Source organism: Cololabis saira, chromosome 14 (assembly GCF_033807715.1).
Source record: "Cololabis saira isolate AMF1-May2022 chromosome 14, fColSai1.1, whole genome shotgun sequence".
Classification (NCBI taxonomy): Eukaryota; Metazoa; Chordata; class Actinopteri; order Beloniformes; family Belonidae; genus Cololabis; species Cololabis saira.
In genome coordinates, this window is record NC_084600.1 from 33173707 (window position 1) to 33198079 (window position 24373).

Below are 24373 nucleotides of genomic sequence, written 5' to 3' on the forward strand. Positions count from 1 at the left end.
TTTTGACTCTTTATATGTATTTATATATATTTCAGCAATATTTATAGTGAATCTGGATATATGATAGGATACCTCTAAGTGTCAGCTTTCATTAGAGCCGGAAATTATGACTGTATGTTCATAATCTTATGTCTAATTATAATAATAAAAGTCTTTGTAAGACATAGTCTTACAAAAACATGTGTAAAATACTCAATTTTTGTGGTATTGTTATCAAATGTGATTGTTATGTTTCAGACAAAAAAAAGCTCTAAAGATATATCAATACTTTGTAGTCAAATAATATTGTATTAATCAATAATATATACCAACTGCCATCAGACTTTATAGCAACAGACTATTTCTATCTCCACCCACTCTGTTGCTCTGTGTGTGTGTGTGTGTGTGTGTGTATATATATATATATATATATATATATATATATATATATATATATATATATATATATATATATATATATATATATATATATATATATATATTTATATTCAGTAGATATAAAAAGTCTACACACCTGTTGAAATGCAAGACAAATAATTTCACAACTTTTTCCACCTTTAATGTGACTTATAACCTGTACAACGCAATTGAGAAACAAACAGGAATCTTTCAGGCTGGCATTATAAGGCGTGTTAGTCATCTTGTCACGACGAGTTGTCTCCTTACACTTTATTGTAGTTTAATTTATCCTTATCTCTCATATTGTTATCCTTATCTCTCATATTGTAATATAGTTTGGGCAAATACTTTTCCTACAAATATTCACAAAATTCTGGTTCTACAGAAACGTTTTGTTAGGATTGCAACTCGATCAGGGTCACACGCTTCATCTACTCCTTTATTTCACAAACTCCAGATTCTTACTATTTATGATATCAATATTTTTCAGATATGCGTTTTTATTTATAAGCTAAATTCAAGTGAAGGGAATATTCCTGGACAGTTCAAGACTTACTTTAAATTAAATTCACAGGTTCATTCTTATTCAACTCGACAATCCTCAGATCTTCACTCTCCTAAATTTCTCACTTGCAGAGGTCAATTTTCGGTGAGATTTAGGGGCACTAAATTGTGGAATGATTTTTCCCACTTGGCAAAGAGCTCTTCCTCTTTGAAATGTTACAGTACAAGTACAAAAGACGTTTGAAGGACCACTTGACTGCTGTTTTGTAACTGCTTTCCCAATGTAATGTTGTACATGTATCCATGTTCTTTTTGTTGCTTTTTTTGTGTTTCACTCATAGTGACATGTACCGTCTTATTTGCTCAGGAGTCAATATAAGTAATATAAGTTGTAAAAACAATATCCCATGCACACTCACACACTTATTTTTTTTTGTCTTTATTATTTATATATTGCATTCATCACTTTTGTGTAGTTATACTTTTTGTTTTTGTATGTTAATCTTGTGTTCTTTATAATACATGAAATTTTAAGATCTTCGGTGGAGGCTTCAAATAAGCCCATTGGGTTTTTTGCCTCTTCCTGCACCTATAGTATTTATATTTGATATTTCCTGTATATTTTTAAAAACTGTGCAAAACAATAAACTAAAACTAAACTAAAGTAAAAATAAACATCTGAGATAATGTGGTTGCATAATTGTGCACATCCTTTATAACTGGGGATGTGGCTGTGTTCAAATTTAACCAATTACATTCAAACTCATGTTAAATTGGAGTCAGCACACACCTGTCACCAATTAAAGTGCTTCTGATCAACTCCAAATAAAGTTCAGCTTTGCAGTATGCTTTTCCTAACATTTTTGTAACCACATCTTCCAGCACAAGCCACTGAGAGCTTCCAACGCATCAGAGGGATCTCATCATTCAAAGATATCAGTCAGGTGAAGGCTAAAAAAGAATTTCCCAGGAATTAAATATACCATGATGTGAAAACAATCTCACATCTTCATATGTCTGGACTATGGGGTAGGGTATCAAAGCCCGGCTTAATTTTGCAGAAACACATCTGAAATCTCCAAAAGGCATGTGGGAAAATGTGTTATGGTCTGATGAAACCAAGGTTGAAGTTTTTGGACATACTTCCAAAAGGTATATTTGGTGCAAAAACAACACTGCTCATCACCAAAAGAACACCATACCTACAGTAAAGTATGGGGGTGGCAGCATCATGCGTTATTTTTCTTCAGCTGAAACTGGGGCCTTAGTCAGGGTGGAGGGAATTATGAACAGTTCCAGATACCAGTTTTGGCACAAAACTCTTTGGCCTTCTGTTAGAAAGCTGAAGGTGAAGAGGAACTTCATCTTTCAGCACGACGATGACCCAAGACACAAATCTAAATCAACCAAAAAATGGCTTCACCGGAATAAGATTGAGGCTTTGGAATGGCCCAGCCAGAATCCAGACCTGAATCCCATTGAGCATCTGTCGGGGGATCTGAAGAGGGCTGTGCACAGGAGATGCCCTCGCAATCTGTCAGATTTGGAGTGGTTTTGCAAAGAAGAGATGTGCCGTGCTGAAATTATTTGTCTTGCTGTCATTTTTTTTTTTTACATCACAAAAACCTGGCATTTGAACAGGGGTGTGTAGACTTTTTACATCGTCTATCTATCTATCTATCTATCTATCTATCTATCTATACACACACAGTACACACCTTCTCATTCAAACTCATTCTCATTCAATGACTGCTCCACCCGCGCCGCAAGAAGGAATGCTACCACAGGTCCTTCATCCCCACAGCCATCAGACTCTATAATAACCAACTGTAGCCACCCATGTGCAATAAACCTGTCTCTTTAGAAGTGCAATAACCAGTAAATACCTCAACTATTTTTGAAAATATTTGTACATTTTTTGTAAATATTATCCATTTTTTTGGTGTTTACTATTTTTTTTCTCTCTTGTACATAGTCTTTTTCTACTTTTTATATTGCTCTTTTTATTATTTAACTATTTATTGGTATATGTTAAATTTTTTGTATAAAGCGTGTGTGTGTTTTGGCTGCTGCACAACAATTTCTCCTCTGGGAGATAAATAAAGTCTTCTATTCTATTCTATTCTAAACAAATGGGGAAGTGTTTCCAAACTTTTGGTCTGTACTGTGTATGTATGTACATACATACATACATACATACATACATACATACAGCAGAACGGAATAGAAATACGGGGTGGAAAAAAAAACCCACACAGACATTATATATATATATATATATATATATATATATATATATATAGTCTTTTTATTCCGTTTATGTAATCATTTCAAGGTAACACTATTCTTTACTAAAAAAAACGAGGTTAAAAAAGCATCTAATAACAGAAACTATATATTTTATATAAACTATTTACTACAAATGTTTGTAATTTAACTAATGAAAGGACCGGAACTACGTGACCCTACTCGCTTCCGCCAGAGGGGCGGACATCAAACGAGACACACCGACCGACGAAGAAGACGAGCCCGGAAGTGACGTCAAGGAGCGTGCTCTGCAGGGGGAGTGGTGTTTACAGGTGAGTCAGAAAATCATATTTTTTAAAACTTTTCATTGCTTCGTTTCTGACAAATGTCACGCCGATGACGTCACGGCACACTGCGGCGTGGTAGGCGGCTGACGTCACGGCTGACGTCACGCCCCCCGACCTCAGCTGGCGGTAAACAGCCGCCACTTAGCATGTAGCTGTTAGCGTGTAGCTGTGTATAAAGGTGTATTTAAACCACCGACAGAGTCAATATGAGCTAATCATCAGTGACATCTGCAGACTTGGTCCAGAAACACCTGCGTTCTGATCCAGAAGGTGGTCCGGACCAGAGTCCCCGGTACACATTGCTCTGTCATTAACGAACCGGCACAACTTGATGACGAGCATTACTTTAACCTGGTGTGTTGAGGCAGGGAAGACGTCTAAAACATGCTGGACCGGACCAGGGTGGAGACCCTGCTCTAGATCACATGGTCCTGCATGTTGATGATGTGTCCCTGCTCACACACACCTGCCTGCACCCAGTACTGGAGTTGAGGGGGGATGGCATCCTCCCTGAAATAAAAACGGTCCAAATCATCCCCCCTGTAAAACTGCCATCCCCCCTTTCCATCCCTTATGTCATTTCATCAATGAATGTGGATTTACTGCTATTACAACATTTAGTCATCACCAGAAAAATAACACCAGAAAATTAACTTATTTGACAATTTTCACCTGTTTCAAGTACATTTTCACTTGAAATAAGTAGAAAAATCTGCCAGTGGGACAAGATTTATCTTCTTATTCCAAGCAACATAATCTTGTTCCACTGGCAGATTTTTCTACTTATTTCAAGTTAAAATCTACTTGAAACAGGTGAAAATTGTTGTTTTTCCCAGTGATGAGTCTTGTTTTAAGTGTAATGAGATTTTTTTACTAAAATGAGACATTTTAACTAGAAATAAGACAAATATTCTTGTTAAGATTGTGAGTTTTTGCAGTGATCCATTTTACTTATCCTGTGAAGGACAGAGTCATATTGATAAGTTCAGAAAACTGTTTTTATTTTTGTGTTTTGATGTATTTGATGTAAGCCCAGTGGATATTTAAAGCTTACAGAAGGCTGCATTTAACTGCTGCTATGTCATTCCTGCAGTATTTCTGCAGGTGTTTTGGTCAGTGCTATTATTTGTAATATATTATTTGTAATCAGCACAAATTATCTGTCCCCATATGATAAAATCCACCATCCACCCTGATTTTTTTTTTTACAACTCGAGTACTGCCTGCACCACCATCAGCTGCTCTTCAAGGTTTTCACAAGTCAGTCAACCAGTCTGATCCCGTTGCTGCTTCCACCTGCCTGCTGTGTGCTGCTGACGTCCCCGACTCCCCCAGTCTGGCCCTCGGCAGGAGGGTCCCCCCTTATGAGCCTGGTCCTGCTCAAGGTTTCTTCCCTCCTAAAGGGGAGTTTTTCTTGCCACTGTTTGACTTAAGGCTTTTCTCCCACTATGGGAGTTTTTACCTGCCATTGTTTATGTAATAACTGCTCGGGGGTTTATGTTTATGTTCATGTTCTGGATCTCAAAGCGTCTAGACTAGGGGTGGGTTAAAAATATCGATATATCGATATTTTATCGATATACATGTGTAGGAACTATTATCGATACATAAATCGAAGTATCGATTTAAAAAAAATAATAATAATAATAATTTTTTTTTTTTTTTTTTTAATCCCGACTTTTTCCCCCCCCGTTTTATCACCCAGTGCTCCTTGCTAAGTCAGTCCTGGGAATTGCTCCCTCTACCAACCCCGGGAGGCCCTACAGTGAGCTCAAGTCTCCTCCTTAACCTGAGGAGTGAGCAGGCCGCTTCTTTCCACCAGTCAGGGTGAGGCTTCTCTGGCCGGACATAGCGATGGAAGGATCACGTTATTCCATTATTGTTATTAGAATATCGATATCGTATCGGAAATCGTATCGTCTTGGGACCTAGTGTATCGGAATCGTATCGTATCGGGAGGTCAGTGATGATACCCAGCTCTACTAGAGACAACATCTGTTGTATTAGACGCTATATAAATAAAATTGAATTGAATTGATCAGAATCAGAATCATCTTTATTGGCCAGGTTCGAACAGGTCCAACAAGGAAATTGACTCCGGTAAATTCGCTCTTTAAAATAAACAAATAAACAAATGTGGTATTTCTTGACATATATACAGATAAACATCTAAGGTGCAGCAGTTTGAGGTAGAGAAAAAAAACAGCTCTGAATAAAATAACCTATTTACAGTTATACAAAACAAATTATACAAAAAATTATACAAAAAGTGAGAGGTGCAGCAGAGTGAGGCAGACATGATTCTTACCGAAGGTGCTTGTTACAGCATGTAACTGATATTGTAACTGATATTTGCAGTTGCAGTTGCTATTGTTATTTTTATTGCACGTGATTGGTTACTCTGAGACTGTTAGTTGTGAGAGTTCATCAGAGCAACCGCTTGCGGGAAGAAACTGTCCCTGTGTCTGGAGGTTCTGGCGCACAGAGCTCTGTAGCGCCGTCCAGACGGGAGGAGTTCAAACAGACTGTGTCCTGGTGTGAGGGGTCTGCAGAGAAGTAACCTGCCCGTTTCCTGGTCCTGGACCGGTACAGGTCCTGGATAGAGGGGAGGTTGGTCCCAAGTATCCTCTCTGCAGACCTGATTGTCGGTTGCAGTCTGTTCTGTCCAGTTTGGTGGCCGATCCAAACCAGACAGTGATGGAAGTGCAGAGGACGGACTGGATGATGACAGAGTAGAATGTGACCAGCAGTTCCTGTAGCAGGTTAAACTTCCTGAGCTGGCGCAGGAAGTCCAACCTCCAGCTGTGTTAGAGCAGAGAAACATCTGGGGGTTCCTGAGGACCAGGGTTCGGGCGGGAGCTTTAACTATAAATGATCGGTGACTTTCTTTGCAGAGATGAACAGTCGAGGAGGACAACAGCGATCTAGAGGACAGGAGGAGGAGGAGGAAGACTTCTACGACTGTCAGGAGACTCTGCAGTCCTCCAACCCTAAAGAGGAGGAGCAGGAGGAGCAGAGAGAAGAAAAGGAGGATGAGGATGGGCAGGAGCAAAGAGTACAGGAGGTGGAGCAGGAGCACAGAGAGGAATCCCAGCAGGACACTCCAGGTTTAGAAGACGCTCATGTTAATACGGAAAGACTGATGGACAGAAGAGACGCAGAGACAGGAGGAGGCGAAGAGGAGGAGGAGGATGATGAGGAGAAGGAAGATGAGGAGGAGAATAAAGAAGAGGAGCAGCAGGATGATGAGCCACAGGCGGATTCAGATTCTGAATTTCAGGAGGAGGTCTGCAAGGGGGTGGAGTTTGATGACGACTATCTGAGGGAGGTGGAGAAAGAGCTGACAGAGGAGGAGAAGCAGGTAACACCCGTTAAGTTGATTTATGGAGAAGCAACTCGCAAACAAAACGGATATCTATTGATTAGCATGTGGCTAGCCCTGGCGCCAACTATCCAGCTTCTCGGCTCATGAGGAAGAAAGATTTGTTGCAGTTCCTCAGACGGCCACTAGAGGCTGCACAACCAAATCACACAACATTAACCTCCATGTTAAAATGTCCAAATTAGAGCAGAAATAAACATTTACAGTCTGGTTCAAAAACCTTTTTGTTTATGTACAATTAAATTGTTGAGCTTCCCTTGTGCTCAGTGCAAAACAAAGTAAAAAGTGCAGATATGATAAATAATAATATTATAATAAAAAGTATAGAAGTATTTAAAAATGTATGGTAACTTTATTTTACGTCCATGACAACTCTGAGGCTCTCAATTGGAAGAAAACAGATGCACCTACAATCGGTGCTTGGATCAAGGCTATGGCACAATGTAGGTCAATGGAGAAAATAACTTATACACTAAAAAATAAACTCGGGATGTATGAAGAAATCTGGAAACCATTTGATCAATTTCTTAAAAAAGGAGACATAGGGGTGCTTCTACGGGAGGACAATGCAGGGCAGGATACCTAAAATTCAGAGTCGTGGTGAAGCTCGGAAGGGGAAGGAATCTGGAGGACGACAGGAAAAGGGTAATTTTTGATTATTTGTTTAGGTTATGTATATCTTTAATTTCCTAGAGGTACCACTGGACTGTGTTGTTATCTGGTACTGTTATTATGTACCAACTTTGGATTGCATAACAAGAAATATGTAAAGAGAGAAGGGATGTGGGATGGGATGGGGGGGAATAAAACTGTTCGAAGTCAGAAATAGATGTGAAATGTCCTTTATTATAATATTCTGTTTGTAAATGAAAAAACAATAAAGATATTGTTAAAAAAAAAAAAAACTCTGAGGGGGGGGTGAATGGTTTTTGTACCATGTCAGGAGAGTTTATATGAAGCTTTTCTTATTATTAACTTATTTCTAATATTGATTGACAGTTGGTTCAGCCAGTGGCGTTATCACTTCCTCGTCTGTAATCGACATGCTACCACACTTTGTGAAGCAGCCACCCGTTTGTATAACCCAGTGTCAGCTAAACCAGAGACGTTCTATAAACGAGACAGCCCACTACGGTTGTGTTTCCTGTATCTGTGTCATGTGGGTTTCCCCACTGCCCCGCCCCTTTAGGAGACTAACAGCAGGTCCTGAGTCTATTGAGTCCCATGGGAAAAGTGAACGTGAACACAGATTATTACCAATTCCTTTGCCCCATAGTAACCTAAGTAAATATGGATAACATTTTTCAAAAGCCACAAACCTTCTGAACATTCTGACACCAAAATGGCAATTTTCAGACCGACAGATTAGGAGAAAATGAACTTTGTTTGAGACCTGTCTCTGTCTGAGCAACACACACTCGTGAGATTTGGCTCTCATAGCTAATAATATAATATAATATAATAATAATAATAATACATAGCTCTCCTCAGAGTCGTCGGTCACTGCAGAGCTGCCAAAGTCGTTTTCCCATCGGATAAAATGAAGTTTAAAAAAAATAAAACTTGCTTCTTTGCTTAATAATACTGTTATTGTTATTATTGAAGTCTTTTTGGAAGGGAAAAAAAATATTAGACTGATCCGATGATCTTGTACTGGGTTGGGCGACCACGCCCACTTAGGAGACAGGAAGTGTATACCTTTTCATACCATTGGCAGTAACGGTAATGCGTTATCTGCTGTATAGAGGATCTTTGGCTAAACCTGGCGGTCATTTTTAATTTTACCATTGAGAACTTGTTAAAATATATTTTAAGCTGTAAACGTCTGCCAGCAGCACTGTACATATTTTGGCACGGATCTGCCAAAAGAGCTAGTAGTCACAGTTATCTTTCACTGACATACAGTGGCCATGGTACTGTCGGCTTCCAGAGCAACATGGATGGGGGGGCAGCAGCCTGATTTTTGGTTGATGGAGACGTGGGTTTCATAGCCTGAAAAAAAGGGGCTAAAAGGATGTACATTGCATTAAGAGACATATTTGAGCTCAGATTAATGTTAACATCTTTTCAAATGCATATGTTTGTAATTTAAATGTATAATTATCAAATGTGAAGACAATTACACAAATATGTGAAGGACTAATGACATTTATGCAGTCTTAAAGTTGCAGTTGACCCTTTTGAGGGCAACCACAATGCATACGTGGCCCTCACTGAAAATGAGTTGGACACTTGTGGTTTATGGGATACCTAGCTGTCAGTTAGCATGTGGCTAACGAAGCTCTTTAGTTCTAGTTCATTTCAGTGTGATCGTGAACCAGTTCAGCATAATACAGTGATGAGGCGTTGAGGTTTCTGGTTCAGTGTAGTGATTCTCATTACTTTCTCTTTTAGAGTCGACGACAGCAGAGTTTAACTCTGAAGGAAACCGGAAACCAACACTTTAAAACTGGAGGTGAGTAGTAAAAACTAGTCTAAAGACGTGTGTGTGTGTGTGAGTGTGTATTTGTGTGTATTTGTGTTTCTATAGACTAGTGTGTGACCAGTGTGTGTTTGTGTGTGTTTCTACAGACTGGCGTGAGGCAGAACTCAGTTACACAGAGGCGTTGTCAGTGTGTCCTGTTTGTTACAGCAAAGAGAGAGCTGTACTCTTCTCCAACAGAGCTGCTGCAAGACTGCACCTGGTAACGCTTGAAAACACCTGGAAATATGCTGACAGACGGACAAAAACAGTGACAACAAACAAAAAAACAGGCTGACAACGACGTGAAACAATGATTAGTTAACGATGCAGAGCAGCTGATTAAAGGGATTAACTAACCATACTTAGAAGACACTGGCAGTTGTAGCAGAATTCTAACACTAACGGTGTCTCTGCAGGACTTGAAGGATCAGGCGATCGCTGACTGCACCAAAGGTAAGCAATGACATCACATCAGGGGTCTGTTTCACAAAATAAGGTTACTTTACCTCGAGCAATAGGTTCAGCATAGCTGGTTTTCAGAGAGCAATGTAACTCATACTTGGAGTCTGTTACCATGGCAACCGACTCTGTGAAGTAATCCTGGTAAAGAGCAGGTTTTATTTCAACAAACCCTGAGTTACTTCCTGTCTTCTCACGTTCATGAAACTGAAACCAGTTCAATTTAATCAGACAATCGATCATACAGCAAACATTTTAGAGACTTCTGAACGACGGCATGTTGCTTTTGTGTCAGGAAAGTGTACAAATAATCAGAATACATAAAATAATGTGGTTAAATTAGACTTGTGCTTGTGACACCCTGGTGGTTGTGGGGTCTTTTTTTTGTTAGTCAGCCTATAATCTCATCCTTCCCTGCATCACAAATGTCACATAACTCACACAAAATACCTTGGGTTTATGGGTTTACTGGCTGTTATTTATTTGCAAATGTCTGTTGTTTTTAGTAACGACATGGATGCTGCACTGTCTAATGTACTCGCTTACATTAGACAGTGAATGATGCACTGAGAGAAAAGTGGCCGACTCAGACACCCCCCACCTGACCACCCCACACCAGCTCTGCTCCCAGGATTGCGCGTACATAACAGAATATTGAAATCAATATACATCTAGATTAATTCGTATTCATCCGAAACAGTCATGAAATATTTTGATTTCTCTACACATTCACTCGCTCTACGATTTTCTCCGTCAACTCTCCTTCTTTCGCTGTAGCAGCCGTGTTGCACTTTTGTCTGAATTTATTCTTATATTGAATGAATGAATGAATGAATGAATGAATGAATGAATTGTTTATTTCGGTTACATTACATTATTTGCAATTCAAACTGTGTGTGTGTGTGTGTGTGTGTAAATGACAAAACACTTTCATACAAGTTTACACTCATCAGTTTCACACAAAAAATAATAATAAACTCTGTAACCGAAAAAGGAATAGGCTGAAGCCAAAGCTTATATTTGCCTACCCTGTACTTTCCAACAGAAAACCCAGATTATCTGCAATATGAAAAGAAACAAAAAGAGAAATTTCCCTTTAAATGGTTCTGCTTAACCAAATTATACTCCAATCATTTAGCATTGTAATCCTTAATTATTTTACTTTTCAATATTTTTTTAAAATTCAACAGAGATTTACACAGTTTCACTTCATCACTAAGTTGATTCCATAATTTGACTCCCAAAAATGAAACACATCTATATTTAACATTAGTCCTCACACGACATCTTTCAAAGACCCACAGCCTTCTTAAATTATAATTTGTTTCTCTTAATTTAAAGAAATGCTGAAAACAAGCAGGAAGGCTATTATTCTTAACTCGAAACAAAATTTCTAATGTTTTTAAATATACAATATCTAATAATTTTAATATGCATGACTCTACAAATAATTTATTAGTAGTGTCACGATAAGAAACTTTATTTATTATTCTTACAGCTCTTTTCTGGAGTTTATATTATATTCATTATATGATGGAACTAATGTATTCAGTTCTAGTGAACTAAAACAGGAAGGTCACTTCTGCCTACTGTGCGTTTCCATGGTGAATCACGGTATCAGGGGCTCCGTGGAGGATGGCTTTTTATCGTTGCAGTAATTCGGAGTCAAAAAAAACAATTGTTAAGTCTGAGTTAGTTTTCTTTTTATTCTGACTTTGTTGAACCTTGTTTGTGAAACAGGCCCCAGGGCTTTATGATGTCATGTTTTGATTGATTTCACATTACATTAACCGGGCGGGGTTTTGGTCACCATAGCGATAGATTTGGATCCAGACTACTTGCGGGCTTTGCTGAGAAGAGCAGAGCTTTATGAACAGACGGAGAAGCTGGATGAAGCTCTGGAGGACTACAACAAGGTTCTGGAATGTGACCCAAACAACAGACAAGCCAGACAAGCCTGTATGGTGAGTTCACTGACCGTTGGGACAGAACACTACCAGTTTTCACAACCAGAACAGATTATTGCAGTTGGTCAGAGATGATGAACTGGTCTTCTATTAGCACAACCGGGTTCCTTTCAGAGATCAGCCGGAGATTATATGTACTCTGATGTTATGGACGGACTGATTGGCGGAATTATCAATAGATCAGTCTCAAAGAGGTTAAATTGGAGGTGACATTACTTCATCGGTGGGAATGTGAGACTTGATTTGAAACTGGGGGTCATCTGGTGAGAATGAAGGTCCAGAATTAGAAATAAGGGGATCTCAGAAAGGAGCCTTGGAGAACCTCAATAATGTGTTTGTCTCCATAAAGATACTCTGAAATACATTTGAGTACTTTGAAAAGTGTCTCACCTAGGGCTGGGCGATATGGACCAAAAGTCATATCTCGATATTTTCTAGCTAAATGGCGATACTCGATATATATCTCGATATTTTTTCTGTGCCATAATTGGGGTTTCCCCCAAAGCATTATAGCATAGCATCTCTGTTAGCTTCATTTTTTTCTGAGGCAAACCCTTAAAAAAACAGTCAGTTTTAATACAAAGCCTCGTGCCAAATGTCACACAGGTTCCTTTATTAACAGAGGTCTGCACAATATCAAAATGTATAAAACAAATGAAATAGAAATAAACTGCCTGCATATATAGAATAAAAATGCTTCTTGAAGAAAATAAAACAAATATCCCTTTCCTGCATAACAATTACATTAAAATACACTGTGCAATTAATACAATGTAGACAGTAACAGGCAGACTTTTCCACTGAGGTTGACAGTTGTGCAAATAACAAAACATTTGTGCAAATCTCAAATAAAACATTCAAGTCAATTTGTCACAAAATAAGCTGTATCAAAATCATTTTTTTAAATAATCGATATAAACGATATTGTCTCGTACCATATCGCATTTGAAAATATAACGATATATATTAAAATCTCGATATATCGCCCAGCCCTACTGACTTGTGAACACCTTGTGAACACCACAAAATCATTAAAAAAAAATGTAATTTTTTTTTTTTTTTTTTTTTTTTAAATCGATATAAACGATATTGTCTCTTACCATATCGTGTTTAAAAATATATCGATATATATTAAAATCTCGATATATCGCCCAGCCCTAGTCTCACCTCAGACGTGGGTCTTGTCCTCTGTCTCCGTTGTCTCCTCTTACCTTTCCATCTTCACTGTCTCACCTGTGTTCTCTCAGAGGCTGCCTCAGCAGATTCAGGAGAGAAATGAGAAGTTGAAGGAGGAGATGATCAGTACGTACGGTAGCTGAATGAAACATTGATCTGATCTGACCTTGTTTTTGTCACATGTCACTCACCTGTGAGACTGGACTGTGCCGCAGGTAAACTGAAGGACCTGGGAAACATGTTTCTGAGGCCGTTTGGACTCTCCACCAACAACTTTCAGGTGAACCAGGATCCGTCCAGCGGTTCCTACTCCATCAACTTCGTCCAAGGCGCCAACAACAACAACAGATGACATCACTCTGACATGATTGTGACATCACACAATCCACTTGTAAATATGAATAAAGTGTTGATGAAACGGCTTATTCAAGACCAGCGCCTTCGTCTCAGTCACTCATTGTTCCTGACAGCTGTCAGAGTTGGTACCGGCCTCTAAACTGGTTTATGAACTAATCAACTGGTTCAAAAGCCTAGAAATCTAGACTTCTCCCATCCAAATTTATTCAATACCCCTAAAGTCTCGGGTAGCCAATCAAATCAGTCTATCCTTGTAGGGAGAGTCGATGATGTAATCTGGGTGTAAACAATGTACAGTGGGGATTGGAAGTTTGGGCACCCCAGAGTCAAAATTTGTGTAAATGTGAATAATGAAGCCAAAGAAATCAAATTACAGTTGACACATTCCAATAACATGTTCAAACTATTTGGGTTTATTTCCATCATTTACGCTTTCAAAATAACAGAAAATAAAAAAAAAGGCCCCAGCAAAAATGTGGACTCCCCGCATAGTTAATACTTGTAGGGTCCACTTTGGCAAGTATCATAGCTTGTAAATGCTTTCATTAGCCAGCCAAGTGTCTTACAATTATAGTTGGAGGTATCTTCTTGGCCTACCTTCATTATTCACATTTCTACAAATTTTGACCCGGGGTTCCCAAACTTCCAATCCCTACTGTAAATTAAATGTTATTCATATATTATCTGTTACAATAAAATTGTCTAAGATTTTTCCAGAGACCCAGAATATGACCCCCGATCAATTATTACATAAACAACTGCAAGTAAAAGCTCCCCTTTTAAGAGGGAAGAAATCTGGATCAGGACCTGGATCATAAGGGGGAACCCTCCTGCTGAAGACCAGCTGGGTAGAGCAGGAAAAGAGAGATGGAAAGAGAGGAAGAAAAAGAAGACATATATTGTCAAAGATATATTAGTATTAATTATCGGTTAATGAAACACTGATGGTTAGTTGGTTGACGACAGAGACCACTACCGGTATATAAACAGGCAGAGGTGTCAAGTAACGAAGTACAAATACTTCGTTACCTTACTTAAGTAGAAATTTTAGTTATCTATACTTCACTGGAGTAATTATTTTTCAGACGACTTTTTACTTTTACTCCTTACATTTTCACGCAATTATCTACTTTTTACTCCTTACATTTTAAAAACAGCCTCGTTACTCTATTTCATTTCGGCCTTTAAAAAAAAACTATCCAGTTAAATTGCTCCATCCGGATAGAGTGAATTTGGTTGTGGTTGTTTCAGATGTTCTTGTCCAGTTTTGTTCTTACATCCGTTCCCTCAGATTCCTGCAACTAAACTTGGATGTACATTCCAATAAAGGTTAGGATAAATGATAACATGCCTCTGAAGTTTGACTTTTTGCACCATAACAATACTTATAGGCAACTAGTCATCATATCTCCTGCTCTCTGAAACACATGTTAATGCTCAATAGTAAACTTAAACTTAAACTTAAACTTAAACTTTATTTATTTGTATAGCGCCAAATCATACAATATAAAATGCAACACATGGTGCTTTACATGCAGAATAAAATAACAATAAAAAAAAACACAATTTAAAACATTCCATACGACCCCACCCCTCACGCGTACACACACACTCACACTCATATACCTGTGCACACACTCACACGCCCACACCCACACACACACACACACAATAAGTGGACTGGTGACATGGCTTAGCACTAACGATCCAGGTGAGGAAAACACTACCTATGGGTGGCCGTCCACACCGAGAGGCATCACCGACCACGACCACCAGAAGCATCCCCACAGAGACCCCCCCAACCCGGACAGACCGGGGCAGACCCCACACAGAAGGTGGAGCCCCCCCCCAGCTACCCAGGCCTGAGGGATCCCCATGACGACACCCCCATGGGCGGAGCAGGCACACCTCCCAGTGTGAACGACCCCCCTGAGGAAACACTGGAGCTAAAAACTAAAAGATTAAAAGAAAGTAAAAAATGCCTAAAAGTGTAAAATTTTAGAGAAATATATATAAAACTTAAGATGAATAATAAATAACATAAAGTAAAAAGTCATTAAAATGGATTAAAGTTTTAGAGATGATAAAAGAGCTAAAGAAGTACACACAATACATAGCTAAAAACACTAGGTAAATGAGATCAGATAAAAGCCAAACTAAAAAGGTGTGTCTTGAGCCTCCTTTTAAAAATATCAACATTCTCTGCGGTCCTGAGGTTCTCTGGCAGGCTGTTCCATAAAGAGGGGCCATAATGGCTGAATGCAGCCTCACCGTGGGTTTTGGTCGCGGTTCGGGGAATGGTTAAAAGGCCGGTACCAGAGGACCTCAGGGTCCGTGAGGGTTGATACAGTAAAAGCAGATCAGATAAATAAGATGGCCCAAGACCGTTAAGACACTTAAAAACCAGTAAAAGAACCTTAAAATCAATCCTGAAACGGACGGGGAGCCAATGCAGCGATTTTAAAACAGGTGTAATGTGCTCCCGCCCTCTGGTCCTCGTCAGCACGCGAGCGGCTGAGTTCTGTAATAGCTGTAAGTTCTTAATACTCTTTTTAGGAAGACCAAAGAGCAGGGCATTACAATAATCTAAACGAGTAGAGATAAAAGCATGCATCAGCACCTCCGTGCTGGCCTGAGAGAGAAACGGGCGGACTCTGGCTATGTTCTTAAGATGGTAAAAACCTATTTTCGTGATATTCTTTATGTGTGGAATAAAAGTGAGCTCAGAGTCAAAAATAACACCCAGGTTCTTTACACGTTGCGAAGGTTTAAAATCTTGTAGTTTTGGTAAAAGTTTCTCTCTCCGGCCTTCAGGACCAATAACTAAAACCTCTGTTTTGTCCTGGTTGAGCTGTAGGAAATTATCTGCCATCCATGACTTAATATCTAAAATACAGTTAAAAAGGGCATCAAGTGGCCCTGTGTCATCAGGAGACACGGCGATGTACAGCTGTGTGTCGTCAGCGTAGCTGTGGAAGCTGATGCCGTGTCTCCTGATGACGTCCCCCAAGGGAAGCATGTAAAGGTTAAAAAGAAGCGGACCTAAAATTGACCCTTGGGGGACCCCACACTTAATTTCATGCATTCTGGAGGAACATGTATCCAAACTTACAAAGAAAGATCGATCTGTGAGATAGGAGCGGAACCAGTTAAAAACAGTACCAGAGAGGCCCACCAGGTGCTTCAGTCTGTTTAATAAAATGTGATGGTCTACTGTATCGAAGGCGGCACTAAGATCCAGTAGAACCAAGACTGTCAGTTTGCGGTTATCTAAATTGCACCTGATGTCATTTAAAATCTTTAAAAGGGCTGTCTCGGTGCTGTGGTTCATCCTAAAGCCAGACTGAAATTTCTCTGAAATATTGTTTCTTATTCAAAAATAATTTACTTGGTTAAAAACCAGCTTTTCTAAAATCTTACTTAAAAAGGGTAAGTTGGATACAGGTCTGTAGTTATTAAAAATGCTGTGATCTAAATTACTCTTCTTCAGAAGGGGCTTCACCACCGCCATTTTAAAGGCGGCAGGGAAGACACCCGTCTGAAGAGAGTAATTTACTATATTTAAAATATGTTCCTCAAAGAATTCATAAAATGTCTTTAAAAGTGATGTGGGAATGGGATCTAAAAGGCAGGTTGTTGGGTTTACCTGGGAGAAAACTCGACCAAGTGTCCTCGCATCAACCAGGGCAAAACTCTCCAGTGTTTCCTCGGGTAAAAGCAACTGTCCAGATGTGTTAAAAATGACATTTTGATGTGGTAAAAGACTGGACCTAATGTTGTCAATTTTACTTCTGAAGTGGTCTGCAAAATCCTCACAAAGATTGTCTGTTGGTGGTTGTGAGGAATTCTTAAAATGTACATTTGTTAAAAGATCGATAGTACACATATATGGTTCTTTAATATATTTGCATTATACTAAGATACATTCATTTTCAATGGCTTTTGTCCTTAATGGCTTTTTTCCCCCTTACATTACTTTTACTTTTATACTTTAAGTAGTTTTGAAACCAGTACTTTTATACTTTTACTTGAGTAAAAAACTTGAGTTGATACTTCAGCTTCTACAGGAGTATTTTTAAACTCTAGTATCTATACTTCTACCTGAGTAATGAATGTGAATACTTTTGACAGCTCTGTAAACAGGTGTAGACAGCAGACACTGAGGTGTCAGAGGGGGGACTGCAGGTCAGTGGATCATGTTCCCGCTGCAGCGTAGCTCTATAGCAGCATATCTAGGATGAAGCTCTGTTTAACCAGCTGCTCTAGTCTGGTCCTACAGCTGCAGCTATACTGTCCCAAACACACTAGAGTTTACAGTACCTATAGGCTTTACTAAACACAAACGTTTTAAGTTTGGTTTTAAAGGTGGAGGTGGTGTCAGCCTCCATAACCCAAACTGGGAGTTTGTTCCATAGTAATGGTTCCTGAGAGCAGAACCGTCCTCCAGATCTACATTTGGATAATCTAGGAACTACGAGTAAACATGCACTCGAACACTAAGACCCATCAGTGCTTGAACATAACCAGGAACTTGGCTGTTAAGGACTTTATACGCAAGTAATAAAATGTTGAATTGGATTCTGGGTTATACCGGGAGCCAATGGAGGGAGGTTAACACTGTCTCTCGGTGATTCCTGTCGGCATTTGCGCCTCTGGGATCAGCTGGAGGATATTCAGAGAATTACTAGGACATCCTGTTAATACATTACAGTAATCTAGTCTAGATGTTACAAACGTGTGAATTCGTTTTTCAGCATCACTCTGGGAGAGGATGCTCCTAATCTTTCTATAAGTTTCTAATCTATCAGGCTATTGATTACTGTGTTAACCCGTTAAGGGGTTCATCCATGACCTAGTCAACCGGTTATTTACTTATTACTGAATCATTGGTTACCTTTTTTTTTCTTTTCTATCTGGTTACTGTATCACTGGCTTGAACGTTGCCAGTCTGAAGCCCCTGGTTCGGTTCCGGGACTCCAGTCCACAGTGACACTAAACGCATGTATTCTCTGATGTGTGATGAAGCCGTCTGGACAGATGTGTTCCATCTCTAGACAAATGCTTCAGTCCCCATAACTAGTAATACAATGATCTGTTTATCTGGAGCCTGGAGTCATTAATGAGGACTGTGATATCACTCAGAGTAAACGTTCCATATCTGAGATCTGGGAAGTAAAACAACCTTTATTTGCCCTTTTCCCTCTGAAAACGTCACTGTGGAGAAATGATTTATCCATAGTTTATTGTATAGATATGCTTCTTGTGGCAAAAATAAATTAGTCAAAAATGAAGACCCTGATGACATCTGTGATTAATGTAAATTATAGTAAAATAAACTTTGTTATGTGTGTGCGGCACAAAACATGTTGGGGTGGGTTTTCTGAATTAGTCCATAGGTGTTTCTGATCCCAGAGAACCAGCTCTCCAGGTCGTACCAGCCCCCAAAAACCCAGGTCTCCTGGTGATTCTGGTCTCCAGAGAACCAGGTGAATTTGGATCCTGAGACGGTTCATGTCCTCGAAACAGATCAGGTACGAGTGACTTCAGTGGACAAGACTAGAAAAACTCAAGATACATTTATCTGTTCTAACACAGGAAACAGGAAAGAAGAAAGAGGTCGGGGCTTGAATATTTTATTCATAACATGTGACAAAAAAACAGACAAGTGTTACTGAAACCAATCACTGAGTTCTCCTGGACAGCAGCATCTCTCTGATGTTGTCCTCAGCTTCTTTGACGCTGCGCTCTAGGTACACCTTTCTCTGCTGCAGAAACACAGGTGAGACAGGTAAAAGATGTGAGACGGATGAGAGAGAAGGATGAGACCAGTGAGACGGGACACAAACGGGTGAGAGAGAGGGATGACACCGGTGAGATGGTACACAGCCCGCTGAGCGAGGTAAGATAGGTGATACCTGTAGGTCAGCTGACAGAACTATTGGTTTAGCTCAGATCAATCAGTTTTCTGGAGTGAAAGTGAAATAAAATTGGGAACTTCTATGGAATTCCCCGTTTCTACTCAGGCTGGCTATGTGAGCCGTTTCCATCACCCATACTCGCTATGTAGTGGACGACTGCACCGAAAACATGTAGAAAGTTCTCTGTAGGGAACTACGGAGTGACCTCATCCCAAAGCAGTGTCATTTTAGTTGGTTCTGTCTGTATGTCGTCACTGCGGCAGGCTTTTATCCAGCAAGCTGTCCAGCTGTCTTCTGGATGCAATATCCCAAAAAATGGTCAACGTAACTTATTAATTGTGTGGCCTATAAAAATGCTAAAATTTGAAGCTTGTATGTAGGGCATAGGGCTGTCACTATATATACACAGTGACAGGGCACTTTAAGACCCTGCGGCCACCACCTCCAGAGCAGCTGAAGACATACTCATCCAGCATGATGAAGTACTTCATTTCTTTTTCCTGGAATGGTCACAGTCAAATGATGGAAAATGTCAGAGATGAAAATGATGTGTTCCAGGTTGTTCAGGAGATGTTGGTACAACATCAACAAGAACCACTGATGTTTTTACACACCAGAATCAGCAGTACTGTTATTATGCAGAGAACAATGAAACTATCTGTCAGTACGTGCACATGCAGCGATTCAACCTGGTTGCAGATCTTATCACATAATGACATGCAGAAGATTGGATCACTTGTCTGATTATACATGCTGTTCTGAGATCAGACTGAATCAGATTGAATAAGCCACTGTAACCAGAGCATGGCTGACTCCGTGACGCTAGGTGGCGCTGTACCCAAGGTAACCATGGTAACCATTTCAACAAAGAGCCACTTCCGGTTGACCTCCGCTTACCAACAACAAGAAAGAAAGACTTTATTTTGAGCTGCTCCGGTGTCCTCATGAAGCCCGCGTCCGCCATCTCTTTGGCGATCTTTTTATAAAAAGGTCTGCGTTCCTACTTTTCCGCCCATCCATGAACCTCAAAATGTTTAACTCTTGCATCTGCCGTAGCAGAAAACGCGTCTCCTCGTCGGACCAAAAATGAGTTCTTCCTGTAGACATGTTTTGAAGAATTAAAGACTGGCTAAACACGCGCCGCCTCCTTTTCAACTACTGAGCCTGCATCGTCTCCTTTCACTTCCGGGTGAATCCCCCCCCCGGGGGAAAACCCCACCCGGAGGAGAATATCGAGCATGCGCAGACTGCAATATCTATGTCCCCGTACACATGGCGTTAACAACCTGGTTGCGACTGGCTTATCTAGGTGCTCCAAACTGGTTGATGAATCCGGCTTGACCAGGTTGACTTGACCAGGTTGAGGTGTTTACATGCAGTTTAAAAGTCGGAACGATGTCTGCAACCGATCTGCAACCAGGCTGCATGTGAACGTACTTGAGCCTCTTGGTAAATGAGCCCCCTTCTTTTCATCACCTCGACATATTCTTAGTAGTACTTTTACTGTTAGTCTGCTGGCGTCCAGCGCTCCCTCATCAGTAAATCCACTTCCACCCATCAAGTCCTGCTTTTCTTCAGATGGAGAGACAGTCTGGTCACTCCTCGCCTGGATTACTACAACTCCCTCCTCTTTGGTCTCATTCACAAATTCCTCCATAAACTTAGGCTGGTTCGTCACCAGAGAGAACACCCATACTGACCTGATCAATTCATTTAGTCTGTTAACTGATGATTGTTTATGTATCAGGGTGGGTGGTGCGTTTGTACCTCAAGCTCTTTGATCTTCTCCTCCAAAGTTTTCTGTTTGACTGTCAGGAGGTTGTTGATCTCCTCCTTTGGCTGAAGAATGAACCTGAAATACAGTCACATGACCCTTCAGCCAGCCATACATTCTTGTGTAGTGTATTTAGACAGATGTGTCTGCTAACATTCATATCGCCCTGATCTGTGATGACTCACATTCGTCCGACGCCTTCGTAGAGTCGTGTGTTGTCCGGCACCTTGGCGATCCCGGCATGTGTGACCTTGGCACGCTTCTGAACAAGAGTCAGCTGATCGATCTGCAAGTCAGCCAGCTTCACCTTTTGCTGCGTGTCAATCATCTTCACCTGCAGCTCTGTGAAGGCCTGCGGATACGGGAGGCATCAGTCCGATTCAAATATGAAACACACCTGTGCAGGCAAGCCATGCATGCAGGTGACATCTGTGATCCCCTGCAGATTTCCCCACAAACCTTGATAAAAAACCTTTGGAAGTGAGCATGTAGGCCAATAGTCCATGGGCCAGACCAGATATCAGCACCACTCAAAGTCACAAAACTTGCTTATAAGTTTTGAAAATATCCATGTCTGTAGATGCTATTTTGGTATGATAATCCTTCCTGAGTGGCAGCTGTATCATCCTTTATTTGCATGATAAAGACCAGTTTGTGACATTAGTGGCTGTTATAGTTTCATAGGAGCCCAATGATGCTCTTCTAGTTTAAGGATCACAATGACCTGTAACAATGATATAGTATGGGGTGTATTATAAATTTCCTGAATCCTTATGGTCCTGTGAGTATTCCAGTTTTTGTATTTTGTGTCTCTGTTGTTCCTAGATAACACAGGGCTAAAAGATAGTATATCTTTTAGGCGAAAATGGTGTACAAATGTGTGCGCGATTGCGAGCGACACCAGCCACCCCGCACACAGTCTGTTCAGCCTCCTACCCTCAGGTAGAAGGTACAGGAGCCTCCGTTGCCGCCAGTAACAGCTTCGCATACCAAGCTGTCAGGATGCTAAATTCTCTCCCCTCACTCCCCCCAGCCAGATCCTCCAGACTGACAGGGAACTGAACTGAAATCCCCCCATGAACACTCAGGACTACGAAACAACTGCCTCTTTTAATATCACCACTGTGTCACTTTAAATTCACTTAATCTACTGCTCACTGTTTTAATATATATTTATAAAACTGTTTTACATACTGCACACAAAAAAAAAAAAAAGAAAAAAAAAAAGCCTTTTGCACTCAGGTCAGTTCCAGTAAATGTCTGTGTTGTGTTGTATTTATTCATGTGAACTCTTTTTTAAATTTGTGTCTGTTGTGCCTGTGCCTGCGCACTTTATATGTTTCACCGAGGGAAGTGGGAAACGTCCTCTCGATTCCTTGTATGTCTGTCATGTGAAGAAACGATAATAAAGCTACTTTGACTAGATGCTACCCTGCTTTAACACACCTGATTCTAATTAATCATCAGCTTGTCATCCAGGGCTGCACAATTCTGTTGATGACACAGGTACTTTTATCACGGTGTTCTGAAGCAGGGTAGCATCTAAGGCATGCAGGACCAGGGGTTCCGAGGACCAGGGTTGCCTACCCCTGATCTATAGACATGGATCTTTTCAAAAATCACAAGTAAGTTTGTTTACCTTGAGTGGTACTGACAAGTTCAATTTTGGGCCCATGGACTACAAGGGTCTTCAACCCTGGTCCTCTGGACCCCCTGCATGTTTTACATGTTGCCCTGCATCATCACACCTGGTTCTAATTAAGGGTCGTCACCAGCTTCTCATCCAGGTCTGGACAAGTGTGTTAATGACACAGTCACTTGTATCAGGGTGTGCTGAAGCAGGGAAACATGTAAAATATGCAGGACCGGGGGGGGGGGGGTGAGTCTACACCTGGACCAGCGTGGTTAGCTCCGGTGTTAGCCGGAGCTGCTAACGGAGTTTCCACTAAGCTCAGTCAGTCTGGAAGCCGCTGACACACAGCTGAGTCCCGGCTGAGTCTGAGGGAGAGCAGGGGAGAGCAGGTGAGAGCAGGGGACAACAACAACGCACCTTCTTCAGCTCCAGATCCACGGGACCAGCCATCACTGATTATGGACCACCGACAAAACACTGCGCATGTGTGAAGACAGATTGTTTTTATTCTTCGTCGTATTCTTCGTCCATTTTGCAGCTGACAATCAAACGATACTGTGCAATATCGCCCCCTGTTGGTCATAAACTGGACTGGCCCTAAAACAAACGAGTGTTGGCGTGTGTGTGCATGTGTGTGGGTGTGTAGCCAGTACTCGAGTTGTAAAAAAAAATCAGGGGGGATGGTGGATTTTATTATATGGGGACAGATAATTTGTGCTGATTACAAATAATATAATATATTACAAATAATAGCACTGGCAAATCTTCCAGTCGAACAAGATTTTTTTGCTTGTAATGAGAAGTTAAATCTTGTCCCAATGTCAGATTTTTGTACTTATTTAAAGTGAAGATTTACTTGAAACAGATGAAAATTGTCAAATAAGTTATTTTTCTGGTGATGACTCTAAATGTTGAAATAGCAGTAAAACCACATTCATTGATGAAATGACATAACGGATGGAAAGGGTGGGGTGGCAGTTTTACAGGGGGGATGATTTTGACCGTTTTTATTTCAGGAGGGGATGCCATCCCCCCCTGAACTCGAGTACTGATTATACATGTCTGCTTTAACATTACTTAATCTTGGGAGCTCTGGCTTTTTTCTTTTCGACAGTAAAAAAGGATAACAATATAAAGGTGTAGGAATGGCTTTCACTGGAAAGGAAGGAGTTCAGGAGTTATAGTCAGTACTCGAGTTGTAAAAAAAAAAAAAAATCAGGGGGGATGGTGGATTTTATCATATGGGGCCTGATAATTTGTGCTGATTACAAATAATATAATATATTAAAAATAATAGCAGTGACCAAAATACCTGCAGAAATACTGCAGGAATGACATAGCAACAGTTAAATGCAGCCTCCTGTAAGCTTTAAATATCCACTGGGCTTACATCAAATACATCAAAACACAACAATAAAAAACAGTTTTCTGAACTTATCAATATGCCTCTGTCCTTCACAGGATAAGTAAAATGTATCACTGCAAAAACTCAAAATCTTAACAAGAATATTTGTCTTATTTCTAGTTAAAATGTCTCATTTTAGTAAAAAAAAATCTCATTACACTTAAAACAAGACTCATCACTGGAAAAAACAACAATTTTCACCTGTTTCAAGTAAATTTTCACTTGAAATAAGTAGAAAAATCTGCCAGTGGAACAAGATTATTTTGCTTGTAATGAGAAGATATATATTGTCCCACGGGCAGATTTTCCTACTTATTTCAAGTGAAAATTTACTTGAAACA

General features: G+C 40.2%; 2 protein-coding genes across 2 annotated transcripts; one reads left to right on the forward strand and one right to left on the reverse strand.

Moving 5' to 3' along the window:
* Positions 1-3384: 3384 nt before the first annotated feature.
* ttc1 (tetratricopeptide repeat domain 1) lies at positions 3385-13777 on the forward strand. The gene is made up of 8 exons (XM_061740480.1): positions 3385-3482; positions 6392-6858; positions 9274-9334; positions 9451-9563; positions 9760-9796; positions 11618-11766; positions 13017-13071; positions 13161-13777. Exons 2-8 carry the CDS (start codon positions 6394-6396, stop codon positions 13295-13297), a joined length of 1017 nt encoding a protein of 338 aa, XP_061596464.1. The 5' UTR covers positions 3385-3482; positions 6392-6393; the 3' UTR covers positions 13298-13777.
* Positions 13778-18919: 5142 nt separating this feature from the next.
* pfdn1 (prefoldin subunit 1) lies at positions 18920-23161 on the reverse strand. The gene is made up of 4 exons (XM_061739149.1): positions 23045-23161; positions 21180-21346; positions 20988-21072; positions 18920-19067 (listed from the first exon to the last, which is right to left on the reverse strand). The coding sequence occupies exons 1-4, from the start codon at positions 23075-23077 to the stop codon at positions 18984-18986; spliced, it is 369 nt and encodes a 122-aa protein (XP_061595133.1). The 5' UTR covers positions 23078-23161; the 3' UTR covers positions 18920-18983.
* Positions 23162-24373: the final 1212 nt, after the last annotated feature.